Genomic DNA, 15,981 nt, shown 5'->3' with positions numbered 1-15,981 from the left:
TGTTTGGTTTGTGGGGCGCTCAACTGCGTGGTTATCAGCGCCCGTACAATTTCCCAACTTTTGCTCAGTCCAATTTCGCCACTTTCCTGGATGATGATGAAATGATGAGGACAACACAAACACCCAGTCATCTCGAGGCAGGTGAAAATCCCTGACCCCGCCGGGAATCAAACCCGGGACCCCGTGCTCGGGAAGCGAGAACGCTACCACGAGACCACGAGCGGCGGACCTTACTATCGAATTTCAGTCCCTGATGACTATTCATTTTTCGTCTCCCTCAATTATGTGAATAATTTCTTTTATCACATCATACATTTCTTCAATCTCTTCATCATCTGCGGAGCTAGTTGGCATATATACTTGTACTACTGTGGTATTCTTGTGCTTCATGTCTATGTTGGCTGCCGGCTGCTGTGGCCCAGCGGTTTTATGCGCTTGAATCTGGAAACGCGCTGGTGACACGGTTGCAAGTCTGAATCCTGCCTCGGGCATGGCTGTGTGTGATGTCCTTAGGTTAGTTAGGTTTAAGTAGTTCTAAGTCTAGGGTTCTGATGACCTCAGATGTTAAGTCCCATAGTGCCTAGAGCCATTTGAACCATTAGCTAAGTTAGGTTTAAGTAGTTCTAAGTCTAGAGTACTGATGACCTCAGATGTTACGTCCCATAGTGCCTAGAGCCATTTGAACCATTTTCTATGTTGGCTACAATAATGTGTTCATTATGCTGTTCATAGTAGCTTGTTCATGTTCCTGTTTTTTATTCGTTATTAAACCTTCCCCTGCACTGACTTTGTATTTATAACCCTGTATTCACCTATCCAAAAAACGTTTTCCTCCCACCACCAAACTTAACTAATTCCCACTATATCTAACTTTAACCTATCCATTTCCCTTTTTAAATTTTCTAACATACCTGCCTAATTAAGGGATCTGATATTCCATGCTCCAATCGGTAGAATGCCACTTCCCTTTCTCCTGATAATGACACCCTCCTGAGTAGTCTGTGCCTGGAGATCCGAATGAGAGACTATTTTAACTCTGAAATGTTTTACACCCAGAGGACGCCATCATCATTTAACCATACAGTAAAGCTGCATGCCCTCAGGGAAAATTACAGCTCTAGTTTCCCCTTGTTTATTGCCGTTCACAGAATCAGCACAGCAAGGCTGTTTTGGTTAATGTTACAAGGGCAGATCAGTCAATCATCCAGAGTGTTACCCCTGCAACTACTGAATTGGCTGCTGCCCCTCTTCAGGAACCACACGTTTGCCTAGCCTCTCAACAGATACCCCTCCAATGTGGTCGCACCTACAGTATTCTATCGGTATAACTGATGCACCCAAGCCTCCCCACCAACAGCAATGACAATGGTGACAATGGTTCAAGGGGTGGGGGGGAGAGGGGGGTTAATTATTGTACAAGTATAAATTTTAGTAAAAGAGATAACGAAAATAAACAATTAACGACAAATAACAAAAATAATGAATAACAAAGACAGAATGAAAACTGATATTGTCGATAAAAAGCAAGATGGAATGAAGTTTGTAGGATGAGCACACAGCTGTGTATTGGGAGGAAAAGACCTTTGTGGTCACATGATCAACACCAGATGATGATGTCAGCTGTCAAAACTTTCTTTTTGAGAAACCCTGACGATGCCATGACATGACATGATGTGACTTGATATGAGGTGTGGATGCTGCCATTTGAAATGCATTGCAAAATGTTTTGATATAACCTGACGTGACACTATGAGGCAGTCTGTATGAACTGACCTTGAAATATTCAGACACTACAACACTGTCAAAATTGCTTTTACAATGTTACTTATAATCCGTCTTGACTGCAAAAATGTTTATTCACATAACATTGTTTATTCACGTAAGAAACAGTATAAAACCAGTGATTGTGGTATTCCTTCAGACATTATGTCTGTTTTTGCAAAAATTGCTTTTATTTTTTAAGTGTATATGAAGTAATATAAAGCTACATGTTTAATTATGTGTTCGTGGCAGGCTTATTTATTGTTAAGCAGCTTTCTCGATTGCGTGTCAAACTGCTTTGCAAGCATCAGTGGACAATATTGATGTGGTTTCACTAGCTAATCTCAGTGCAAATAAGGCACTATAGAAAGCCAGATACAAGATACAAAGGAAACCTTAAAATCTTGAAGGGAAAGGTATTGAGGAAGCTATGCCTATTGCACAAAAATTTAGACTGGACTGGCAATTAAACTTAACCTTAAACAAACCAACTTTTCATTAGGGCTGATGGCAGCTCACAACACTGTGTCCCTTTTAGTAATTTCTGATGCAAATATGTCTAACAAATGCAAAAATTGGTACTTTAACATTCTAAAATATTTGTAAAATGCAAATTCCTCTTTCTTTAGCGTCTAGAATGTGTGAAATTCCTTTCCTGATGACATTTTTCGGATTCATACTCTTTTTAGTGTTGATTCGCATTTTGGTCTTTCTTCCCTAATATCCCTGCAAGCTGCAAACAGTTTGAGTCACATAAATGTCATTTTCTTATATATGTTGACTCCAGCGACCATGTATATGAGCCACGCCACCTTATGTGCACTTCGCGCGTAAAAACAATTAAAAATCACCTTGCAAGCCAACAATTCCCGCAAAAATATAGTGATGAACAGGAATACCAGTTGATATCACATGATTTCAATTGACTTGACGGGACTAGATGTAAAAGACAGTCACTAACCTCAATATTAATTGTATTGAGCTCACTGCAGGCAATTTGCATAGACTCCGCCGTGTAGGTACCGTGACGTAGCGGAGCCGTGACAAGTGTGAATTGGGGCCTTAAGGAGAGACAAAAGCATAAAATCCCCACTATAAAATGAATGATCTAGATGAAAATAGATTGACTTTCAATGTTACCAGACAACGCCACCTTCAAAAATAATTTCCCGATAAGCTTGACGTGACGTGATGTGACGTGACGTGACGGTTTCTTTACGACCTATGTGAATTACGTCGTTTGAAATGGGATGTGAAATGATTTGACGTGCGGTGGCAGCCATTGCGAATTGGCCTAGAGTCTAATGTTGTCTTCGCGATCTCTTATAGGAATAATATCCGTCCTCATTAAATTCTTTCAGCCTGTGGCGAAAGGAAAACAAATAATAAAAAGTAGGACTATGAAGACACAAATACACGAAATTCATTTTTATAGCAAAGAGTGAACGCTATGACACTAGGTTAACTTCTAAAGGTGTACAATTCGTAAGCTCCTCTTTTAACGAAAAAAAAAACGCGTATTTAAGTGTTGCCTGTGTTTATGATAATCTGTGTGTGCCGTGCCATATTTTAATAAAAAACACTGGTAGTCAAGATGAATTACTGGATAAACCACATGTAAGTACAAGGAACTCATATCCACTTGCAAAACGTGCATCTTTGCAGCGAAATATTGAAGAAATCCGTTGTGAAATAGCTGCAAAAGAAAAAATAATCAACACTCTGTGTGACGACATAATTAAGCTGCAAAAGAACTTGATTTATTTAGAATCTTCAAACTCTGCAAATATTTTGCAAGCTTTACTGGTAACAAACAAGAGTTATTATGACGATCATTTTAGGCCTTAAAAGTTCACTCGCCCATTTCAAAGTGAAACAGTGTTTCAAATTACCGATACACCAATAAACATTCGCAATGACTTAGAGACTATCAAAGTGCAGAAGATAAGTGTGCAAATGAAACTGCAAACACAATAGAGTCAACAGAAGTGACAAGAATGATAGGAAAGCAATCTTTTAATGTAAATATTCACTCAGATAGTCACGGACGCGTACTCGCGAAAGTTCTGCGTTGGGATTATGATGTTAACTCTTGTAGCTATGTTAAACCTAGAGCACCTATGTGCGAAATCACAAATAATGTAAAAGGTGGAACTTCACGAAATGCAAATGAGTTTACAGTAAAAATGGGGGTTGCCAATGATGTCTACAAGAATGAATTATCTTGAGCTGTACTAAACTTAAAGTTAATGTTGGAATCTAATACAAAAAGCAAGCTCATCATCATTGGAATACCTCACAAACACGACCTTATAAATGACTCGTATGTTAATAAAGAAATTAATGAAGCCAACACGCAGTTTGAGAAGCTCTGTACAATGCATCAAAACATACAGTTCTTGCCTCTGAACTACCTGGAGAGAAAATGCTTTACCAGACATGGACTGCACCTTAACGGTAAGGGCAAGAAACTTCTCAGTTATAAAATTATGGAATTGTTGGTTGCAGCTCACAGAAATAATATTAATAATGTGCTGATAGCAGGAGAACCACGTTTAGCTTGCCAGCCACATACAATAGCTCATCAAACCTTACCAACTGTAGCAGCAAAACCGACACTATCTACTGATAAAACACAGATGTCACCAACTCCTTCTCTGGAAACAACAGCAATTACAGAAGAAGCTCTATTGTCACCCCAAAAACAATCACAACTACTATTACCAAAAGAACGCAAAAGAACTTGCTCCCCTTCTAACAGCCGTGTACCGCAAGTCTCTAGAGGAACAGAAGGTTCCAAATGATTGGAAAAGAGCACAGGTAGTCCCAGTCTTCAAGAAGGGTCGTCGAGCAGATGCGCAAAACTATAGACCTATATCTCTGACGTCGATCTGTTGTAGAATTTTAGAACATGTTTTTTGCTCGAGTATCATGTCGTTTTTGGAAACTCAGAATCTACTATGTAGGAATCAACATGGATTCCGGAAACAGCGATCGTGTGAAACCCAACTCGCTTTATTTGTTCATGAGACCCAGAAAATATTAGATACGGGCTCCCAGGTAGATGCTATTTTTCTTGACTTCCGGAAGGCGTTCGATACAGTTCCGCACTGTCGCCTGATAAACAAAGTAAGAGCCTACGGAATATCAGACCAGTTGTGTGGCTGGATTGAAGAGTTTTTAGCAAACAGAACACAGCATGTTGTTATCAACGGAGAGACGTCTACAGACGTTAAAGTAACCTCTGGCGTGCCACAGGGGAGTGTTATGGGACCATTGCTTTTCACAATATATATAAATGACCTAGTAGATAGTGTCGGAAGTTCCATGCGGCTTTTGGCGGATGATGCTGTAGTATACAGAGAAGTTGCAGCATTAGAAAATTGTAGCGAAATGCAGGAAGATCTGCAGCGGATAGGCACTTGGTGCAGGGAGTGGCAACTGACCCTTAATATAGACAAATGTAATGTATTGCGAATACATAGAAAGAAGGATCCTTTATTGTATGATTATATGATAGCGGAACAAACACTGGTAGCAGTTACTTCTGTAAAATATCTGGGAGTATGCGTGCGGAACGATTTGAAGTGGAATGATCATATAAAATTAATTGTTGGTAAGGCGGGTACTAGGTTGAGATTCATTGGGAGAGTCCTTAGAAAATGTAGTCCATCAACAAAGGAGGTGGCTTACAAAACACTCGTTCGACCTATACTTGAGTATTGCTCATCAGTGTGGGATCCGTACCAGGTCGGGTTGACGGAGGAGATAGAGAAGATCCAAAGAAGAGCGGCGCGTTTCGTCACAGGGTTATTTGGTAACCGTGATAGCGTTACGGAGATGTTTAACAAACTCAAGTGGCAGCCTCTGCAAGAGAGGCGCTCTGCATCGCGGTGTAGCTTGCTCGCCAGGTTTCGAGAGGATGCGTTTCTGGATGAGGTATCGAATATATTGCTTCCCCCTACTTATACCTCCCGAGGAGATCACGAATGTAAAATTAGAGAGATTAGAGCGCGCACAGAGGCTTTCAGACAGTCGTTCTTCCCGCGAACCATACGCGACTGGAACAGGAAAGGGAGATAATGACAGTGGCACGTAAAGTGCCCTCCGCCACACACCGTTGGGTGGCTTGCGGAGTATAAATGTAGATGTAGATGTAGATGTACCACAGTCAGTTGTTATGGCAGCATCACCAATGACAGAAGCATCAGCCTCCACAACTTCGGTAGAAGAAGAAACTATAGCAATAGCTGTACCAGTAGAAGACTCCTGTGCCCCACCATCAACATCTCAGCAGGCCACAACCATGGTCTCCAAGGTCCCATCTCCAGCATCACCTGAAGGAGCAGAAAAAGAAGAGATGAACAATGAGAGACACTTTTTTCAAACCTTCTACCGTCCACTGAAATATCTGCTTCCACTTATCCTAGAACAGGGGCGGGCAAACGTTGCACGCGGCTCATGAGCACACAGCGCTGCACGCGTGCTGCTCGTGTGCAATCGTCGAATGGGGCAGTGGCGACAGCCGGCAGGTTGCGGCAGTGTAGTTCCAGGCTAAGCTGCGGACGTTGAAGCGAAGCGACCACTACGTAGTGAGCGTTGTATTTCAAGAACCGGAAAATGCAGAATGAATCAAGGAAACGCAGAAGTGGAGATTTACTATCTTTTAAAAAGGAACGGGAGAATCATTTTTTCTTTGTGCAAAAACGTGAAAATTCGAAATGTATAATATGTGACAGTATTCTCGCTGGTCAGTGGAAGTTTAATATTGAACGCCATTATAATAAATTTCAATAAGCTCCCCTACTTAGTGCAATAAAAGAGGAATTTCACAAGTGATTTGGGGATATATGATACTTATCCCAAGGTTTTGAATAGTTCTCGAGACAATTTGCTGTTTCTGTAGTTGCAAATGGAATTAATAGATCTACACTGTAGATTCTACAGCGTAGTTCTCGTATGAGAGACAAGTTCCTTTTGGCAAGACGTGTAATAGATTTTTATCACGACTTTCCACAGCAAGAGTTTCCTCGTCTCCATCATGAAGCCGCGAATATAATATGCTTGGCTCGACATACGTTTGTGACAGATTTTTTTCTGTTATGAAAATTGATAAGTCTCAGTTAAGAGCAAACATCAGTAATGAAAATTTACGTAACTGTTTGCGTTTGACTTTATGTAGAAATTTTATTCCAGACATTAAACGTTTTGTAAACTCCACTTGTGATAATTAAATACAACGTATCGTAGGTAATAGGTACTCTTTCAAACCATGATTTCTTTCAAGCACTCGTACTAACCTTATTCCTTCATTCAATAAAGCAGGCCAGGAAAAACAACGCATTGCAGGGGAACACCTGTTTACTGCACACGTGCAAGTGCACCGCACACGTGCAGGATTCCTGCCCACCCCTGTCCTAGAAAAAGCCATAGAAGTAGAAGACCTGCTGTTCACGAAGACTATTTTTTATGGGATCAGTGCCGCATCAAGAAATAGAGGAAAGCACAAGTCAAATCGTAAGTAATGTGTGCACAGGCCCCTTAACAGGGAACCAGTCAGTAAATCAAGTATCAATCCTGATGTATTGAGAGATTCTAATTCAACACCCATAAACTGCAACTTTACATCTGTATTGAAAGATAAATTCTGTATATTGCACCAAAAGAAGCCTTAGACGAAAATTGGAGCTTTTGAGTCTCATGTTAAATGAAAACCAACCTCACATATTGTGCTTTACAGAACACCATGTAAGGTCTGCCATGCTGATGACCCACCTGGAAGGTTATGTTTCAGCTGATAGTTACTGTAGATTAAACAGAGAGAAAGGTGGATCTGTAATTTATGTCAAAGAGGGTATACCTCACAAATCACTTGACTTAAGTATGTATTGCGAAGAATTTAATTTTGAAGCATGTGGATCTGAAATTTTTGCTGATAATAAGTCTGCTCCTGTAACAATTTAAAGGGCTCCTGCATGGAAAATCTGTATTTTCTTAAAATTGCTTGAATCAGTTTTGGTAAAAACGTATTCAAAGGCTAAGCAGTTAGTCATTATGGGTGACTTTAATGTAAACTTCCCTTAAGGCTACCATATATATATAAACACCAGTAGAAGAGAATTGAAACATTTATTGGAAACCTTTAATTTAACTCCAATAGTTCGATTTCCTACCCGAGTGACAGATACCAGTGTAAGCCTTATTGACAACATCTTTATTGATAAGTTTAGTAGTGGTCTTAGTACTGTATGTCAAATTCTTAATGGTCTGTCAGACCATGATGGGCAGTTGCTTTTTCTTAATGACTTATGTTCTGGCATTAAAAAATATAAACCAGTTTTTAGGTCCTTCAGAACAATCAATGTGGACACTTTAGAAAATTTCAATCAGCTCTTGCAACAGACTGACTGGAGCCCAATATCCAAAGAAACAAATGTCAATATTAAATTCAACTTATTCACAGATGAATTCATATCCCTCTTTGAAGCAGTATTTCACAAGAAAACTATTAAAATTAACCCCCAGAATTGCAAAATCAAACCCTGGATTACAAAAGGGATAAAAATTTCATGTAATACAAAAAAATGGTTATATATGTCACAGAGATGTTCTGAATATCCTGCAATAAAAGAACACTACAGATTATATTGTAAAATCTTAAAAAGAATTATAAAGTGCTCCAAAACCTTACATATTAAAAGTGAAATCGACAAAATAAAAACCATCTGGGATGTCATCAAAAGGGAGCTGGGATAAAAAGAGGAGAGTGTATCCAGCGTAGCAATAAGACAGTGTGTAAATTTAATTAAAGAAACGAATGCAGTTGCAACAGTCTTAAATGAGCGCTTTCTAACAGTTTCTGAGAAAACTGGTTCTAGGGGTTCTGTGAACGAGGCTATGGACCTTCTGAAAAGATCTGGTCTGTGCAAAATTAATCAAATGCTCATAACCCCAGTTACAGTCATTGAAGTGAAATGGATCATCACTAAAATGCAAACCAAAATGCCATCTGGCTTTGATAATATCTCCACTAAGGTACTTAAACATTGTCATAATGCCATTTGTGTAATACTTTGCTATATATTTAATGAATCCCTTCAACAAGGTATTGTCCCTGATAGAATGAAGTATGCTGATGTGAAACCATTGTTCAAGAAGGGGGAAAACTGATGCTTCTAACTACCCCCCTATATCCCTTTTAACATGCTTCTCCAAAGTTCTAGAGAAACTGATGCATATGAGAATTGTAGAACACCTGGATTTCCACAAGGCTCTTAGTCAATGCCAATTTGGTTTCCAATCAGGCCTGTCAACTGATGATGCCATATTCTCCTTTACTAATAATGTTGTAGAAGCACTGAACACTAAATTGGCTTCAGTTGGTATTTTTTGCGACTTAACCAAAGCCTTTGACCATGTGAGCCATGAAATTCTCCTTTCAAAAGCATTCTATTATGATTTAACTGACACAGTGGGAATGTGGCTCAGATCATACCTGACTGACAGAAAGCAGAGGGTATTGCTGAATAATGAAGGTGGCTCAATAGCTTCATCTGGCTGGGGAACAGTTAGTGTAGATGCGCCGCAAGGTTCGGTGCTTGGCCCTTTGCTCTTTCTTATTTTTATTAATGACCTTCCTCACTGTTTTAAGGCTACCATCAAATTTAGTCTTTTCGCAGACGATACATCCCTTCTAATTGAAAAAACACCTGGAAATGATATCGCATCATCTGCCAACTTGGTGTTTCATGACCTCCATAAGTGGTTCAGATCCAACAGCCTAACATTAAACCTATAGAAAAAAAACAGTTTATACATTTCCATGGGTCAAGATGACATAAGTCTAAGCTGTAATGATCAAGATATACATCAAGTTTTTTCAACAAAATTGTTAAGCCTCCACAATGACAAAAAATTAAATTGGTCTTGCCATATTTTGGACTTGAGAAAAAGACATAGTTCAGCAACTTATGTTCTACATATTATAGCAACAACTGCTAATAGTGATGCTGTTAAGGCTGCTTATTTTGGCTATTTCCATTCATTGTTATCCTATGGCTTAATATTCTGGGGTAACCACCCAATGCCAAATAAAGTATTTGTAACTCAGAAAAGAGCAATTCGAATTATAAGTGGAGTTAACAGGAATCATTCACACAGAAATCTTTTTAAAACACACAAATACAACAATGACCTCACAATATATCTTGCCCCTTATGTGTTTTTCAGCTAAGAACCTACACATGTACAAAAGCAATTCTTCTAATCATGACTAGGACACAAGATCAAAACATGACTTTCATGTTGACAGAAAAAACTTGAGTCTGATACAAAAGGGAGTATACTACTCAAGCATAAAGGTGTTTAATGCACTCCTGTCTGACATAAAAAATCTTACCAGTGAAATGCCAAAATTTAAGAGTAAATTGAAGGAATATTTTCTGGGAAAAGCGTTTTACTCTCTTAATCAATTTTTTAATGCAACATTGTAACTTAGATGTAATACTTTACGTAATATTTGCTATTGCCACTTTGTAACTTAATACATCTTACACCAGTATGGGAATTCGTGTTCAGGCAATTGGCACTATCAAATTCCTGCTAATGTATAGTTTTTAATGTAGAAAATTATTATTTATTATTTTATAGTTTTCTACCTCTGTTTTACCATAGAAAATGCTTAAGCCTGTAACTGTTAACATATATTGTTTCTTATACACCAATTGCAATTTACATTTGTTAGCATGTACAAGTAGGCTACTGTGTTAATTTATATTGTGACTCGATCCAGATCCATGCAAGTCTTTTGTATACCGGATCTACAGAACACGAATAAATGAATAAATAAATAAGTAAATGTTAGTTGGTGACACCAACGTCCACTGATCAACATCAACAGCAAAATTTCATTTCTGTGTAACTTTGACATTGCCATCACATTTCGCTCCATTGCAATCCGTTGACAGCCTGCTGACAGCAACATCTGTCACTGCATGGCGCAAATGGCTGTGTCCGATTACGAGCGATTTCTTTCTGTCGCCAACCTTTTGCTGGTGTGGGTGCTTGCCCAGATAGCCGGCTTGAAAAGCCAACTATCTCAGCACCACTGCCACAGGCGCCATGGCGACCTTGGGACCATGAGACCCAGGGGGGGGGAGGGGAGATCGAGTGTATGGTCAACATGAATCATGATGCACGTGCGGCCGCACATGTGCGTCGATTCGTTGACCATACACTTGGCACCAGGGGACCCAGGGGGGGGGGGGGAGATCGAGTGTATGGTCAACATGAATCATGACGCACGTGCGGCGCACATGTGCGTGATAGCGCCTGTGGCTGTGGTGCTGAGATAGTTGGCTTTTCAAGCCGGCTATCTGGGCAAGCACCCACGCCAGCAAAAGGTTGGCGATAGAAAGAAATCGCGCGTAATCGGTCAAAGCCATTTGCGCCATGCACTATATAAAGGGGTATGTTAGGGTCTTCTGACAACTTACTGAACACTGCGTCTGCCTCTGACCTCGCCGAAACTGAACTTCGTGAATTTTTCGTAAGTACACTACGAAATGGTTTCTACTTTGTACAAATTGAGCAGATTTGTAATAATAGGACACCTGGACAATGCTCTCCATTCAATTGACTTATATATTCTGGATATGTCGAAAGAGGATATTATTTTACATTTTAGAAATGAAAAAATCAGTTATATTCTTTCACGTTATCGTTTATTACCATATTATATTTTTCACAACTCAGAAAATGTACCTGTGTTGCGAGAAATTGTAATAGAAGCTTCTATGTTTGGAAGAAAGTTTCGTAATTCAGAAAGGAAACCTTGGAATGAATTATGTGTATTAGCAATGAGTGATATGGAGCCTTTCAATTTCTTTAACAGTGTTTTCAATATAAGTGTGCAGTATTATTGTATTAAGATCAATAATTCATACTTGAAGAATTAAAGATGGAGAATAAATATTTGTGAGCGGTGTGTAAATATTGCTGACTGTTTTTAAGTTCTATCACAGTCTAGACTGTGGTTCCATACCACAGTCTTGTCAAGTATGCATCGATCACAGTGCGGCATCGATCTTCAATTTCAGATGTGGCATCAGTTATCTCTGAAAGTTTTGTCATAGACATTATGTGAGTAAGTTTGTAAATAGAAAACACACGTGCGTCAGTGCGTGTGTTTATTCGTATAAAAACAAACATGCCGACAATGGTATTAGTGCCAGAGACGCTTTCGGATGAAGAATATCTGGTTGAGAGAGCCAAAGAATCGTTGAGTTTTAATCGATATGAAGCGAAGTCATGGATGATAACGGCAAAAACATTATTCCCAGACAATTTTGGTGTTCAGGTAATTGTTAAATTTAATAGTGTGTAGTTTAATTCATTTGCGCTTAACATTTCTTCACATTCAAACGTTGTAGGAGAAACAGTTGCACTTATACATGTAGATGCTATTCTTAGCACGAAGTGCTACCCACTCTTGCTCGCTACTAAATTAAACGCACTAAGACTTTCTCTTGTATAAATAAGAGAAGATAGAAAAAAAAGAAACAACTCATTTCAACATGAAACACACATTTTATGACACCAAAGTGACAATCTTGGGTTTTCCATGGCTTCGTCAGTGTACAGACTAGCTGATCTTAATTTTAAATGTGCTGATTGTCTGATGGGAATACCGAAGTTAGTGGTGGTACCATACGTCGGCTTTACCCCGTGACTTCATGAAGATAGCGTACAGACTAATGAGTAACGAAGGAGGTGTATTTGTCTTAGTAGATAAGAAACTCAAATCTATTGAGATAGAATTTGACACAACATGCGAAATTTTTTGGACAAGACTGATTGGATATAAAATTGTAATTCGATCCTTCTATTGACTGCCAGACTCACCTTTTCATACAACCGAAAAGTTTCAAGAAAACCTAAGTTCACTAGTATGCTAGTTACCCGGTCGTACTGTAATTATCAGAAGAGACTTAAGTTATCCAACGAACAAATAGGATAATTACAGCTTTGTAGGTGTTGGGTGAGAGAAGACATCCTTTGAAACATTACAAAATGCCTTGTATCCCTAGACCAGGTGGTCACTGTCGAGGAGTGGAACAGTCTTTACCAACAGCGCATTGATGAACTTGTGGATAGCATGCCATGGCGAATACAGACATGCAGCAATTGCAAGAGGACATGCTGCTGGGTACAGCAATCTGGGCCACCACCTCGGAAGGCCTCACTATGTGGTGGTACAACATGCAATGTGTGGGTTTCATGAACAATAAAAAGGGCAGTAATGATCCTTATGTTGATATCTATTCCAATTTTCTGTACAGTTTCCAGAACTCTTGGAAACGAGGTAATGCAAAACTTTTTGTGGTGTATGTGTGTATATACACGTAAATTTTCCCCAAAAGTCTCACTGCTATCAATTTCAGGTTTCAACCAGCTATCTGTACCTAGTATCAGCTAAGCTTCACTGCTTTTCATGAGTGCTCCAAACTCTTTCACTTTGTTGTGAATACTTCAGCAATTTACCATTACGATTTAAATACTCTTACCTGTGGGAGGCATTTCTTTCGATCATACACTGATCCTTATGGGTTTCTACAGCTATAATTATCTGGATTGGATGGAGAGTTGCCTAATCTAAAAAGCCCTTGTGTGAACCCCACATACGGTCAGTTATCTGTGTAGCAGTGCTTACCTGACCTATTTAGGGTGACCCTGTAGTTCTCAACCATATGGCACAAGTTCAGGAAGTGGCAGCCAAGCTTGTCAGAGAACCTTTGAAATATCTGGTTTAGCCCTTTCACTCAACACAGAACCAAAGGGCCACAATCAGTTCTGGGGACAATGCTGCAAATTGTGAGCTTCGTTGAAACTCCACGTGCAAGGCTGATCTTTTCAATTCATTTCTATAATAGTAGGGAAATGCAGTCAATCTACAAAGGAGACCGTACAAACATGCGTGCAACCTGTTCTAGAATATTGCTCAGTTGTGTGGAACGCATACCAAATGGGATTAACAGGAGTTTTTGAGTGGATAGAAAGAATGGAAGCACAAATGGTCGCAGGTCTATTAGACCCATGGGAGAGCGTCACAAAGATGCTAGAAGAACTGAACTGGTAGACACTGGAAGAGAAATGCAAACTATCCTATGGAAACCTGCTTAGAAAGTTTCAAGAAGCAACTTTAAGTGATGAATTTAGGAATATGTTACAACCCCCTACATATTACTCCTATAGGGATTACAAAGACAAGATTTAGTCTAAGTACAGCATGCTGAGAGGCATTTAAGCAATCATTCTTCCCACGTTCCATGTGGGAATGGAATGATAGAAAGCGATAATAATTAGTACGCTGGGACATACTCCCTGCCATGCTCTTCACAGTGGTTTCAGGGTATAGATGTAGATACTCCTACTCTCTCTCTCTCTCTCTCTCTCTCTCTCTCTCTCTCTCTAAAAAATCGAAATAACTGTTAATGAAAACACTACCACATGTATTTGTCACTGGTTTGAAAAGCAGTGGCTTTGGTCAATTTCATAAATTCCCACACTGCTAACACTTCACACATTCTGCCACAAGGCCATATAACTGGAGAAACTTAGTTGCAGCAATCATATCGTCACCCATAGCAGCACCTAACAATTGACTAGTAAATTTTGTCATAAACTCTGTACCTGGTACCACATGAAAACTTAAAAAAATTTATTTCGAACCGTTAACAACACAATAAACTAACTCTTTCAAAGCTGAAAACATGTCACTGACAAGGCAAAAAACTGAACTCCCGAAACACAAAGTAACACATGCACCAAGTCCAATGCTGTACTAAAAACACCACACACAAACAATTTAGAAACATAAGCATCTGACGAATTCTTTACAGACGAATGGAAAAACTGGTAGAAGCCGACCTCGGGGAAGATCAGTTTGGATTCCGTAGAAATGTTGGAACATGTAAGGCAATACTGACGCTATGACTTATCTTAGAAAATAGATTAAGAAAAGGCGAAGCTACGTTTCTAGCATTTATAGACTTAGAGAAAGCTTTTGACAAGGTTGACTGGAATACTCTCTTTCAAATCCTGAAGATGTCAGGGGTAAAATACAGGGAGCGAAAGGCTATTTATAATTTGTACAGAAACCAGATGGTAGTTATGAGTTGAGGGACATCAAAGGGAAACAGTGGTTGGGAAGTGAGTGAGACAGGGTTGTAGCCTATCCCCAATGTTATTCGATCTGTATATTGAGCAAGCAGTAAAAGAAACAAAAGAAAAATTTGGAGTAGGAATTAAAATCCATGGAGAAGAAATAAAAACTTTGAGGTTCGCCGATGACATTGTAACTGTGTCAGAGACAGCAGAGGACCTGGAAGAGCAGCTGAATGGAATGGACAGTGTCTTGAAAGAAAGATATAAGATGGACATCAACAAAAGCAAAACAAGGATAATGGAATGTAGTCAAATTAAATTGGGTGATGCTGCGGGAATTAGATTAGTAAATGAGTTTTGCTGTTTGGGGAGCAAAATAACTGATCATGGTCAAAGTAGAGAGGATATAAAATGTAGACTGGCAATGGCAAGGACAGTGTTTCTGAAGAAGAGAAATTTGTTAACATCGAGTATAGATTTAAGTGTCAGGCAGTCATTTCTGAAAGTATTTGTATGGAGTGTAGCCTTGCATGGAAGTGAAACGTGGACGGTAAATAGTTTAGACAAGAAGAGAATAGAAGCTTTCGAATTGTGGTGCTACAGAAGAATGCTGAAGATTAGATGGGTAGATCACATAACTAATGAGGAGGTACTGAATAGAATTGGAGAGAAGAGAAATTTGTGCCACAACTTGACAGAAGAAGGGATTGGTTGATAGGGCATATTCTGAGGCATCAAAGGATCACCAATTTAGTATTGGAGGGCAGCGTGGATGGTAAAAATCGTAGAGGGAGACCAAGAGATGAATACAATAACCAGATTCAGAAGGATGTAGGTTGCAGTAAGTACTGGGAGATGAAGAAGCTTGCACAGGATAGAGTAGCATGGAGAGCTGCATCAAACCAGTCTCAGGACTGAAGACCACAACAACAACAAACATCTGACACTAGTGTGTGCCACCACCTACTCCAACAATCCTTCTGCAGACACGATCCATTTCAAAGATGCCACACCACAATGACGTCACATAACACAGCACAGTTACCTCATGGGCCA

General features: G+C 39.4%; 1 protein-coding gene across 1 annotated transcript in view; it reads left to right on the top strand.

Moving 5' to 3' along the window:
- Nucleotides 1-11,904: 11,904 nt before the first annotated feature.
- Nucleotides 11,905-15,981, top strand: part of LOC126100858 (integrator complex subunit 10) — a 132,027-nt gene continuing 127,950 nt past the window's right edge. The window contains exon 1 of the mRNA XM_049911526.1: nucleotides 11,905-12,118. Within this exon, the coding sequence (XP_049767483.1) occupies nucleotides 11,969-12,118 (150 nt within the window). The 5' untranslated portion in view covers nucleotides 11,905-11,968. The remainder of the gene's footprint in view (nucleotides 12,119-15,981) is intronic.

This window comes from Schistocerca cancellata, chromosome 9 (assembly GCF_023864275.1).
Source record: "Schistocerca cancellata isolate TAMUIC-IGC-003103 chromosome 9, iqSchCanc2.1, whole genome shotgun sequence".
In the NCBI taxonomy this organism is placed as follows: Eukaryota; Metazoa; Arthropoda; class Insecta; order Orthoptera; family Acrididae; genus Schistocerca; species Schistocerca cancellata.
Note: the sequence above shows the minus strand (reverse complement) of the source record. Positions and strands in the feature narration are given on the sequence as shown.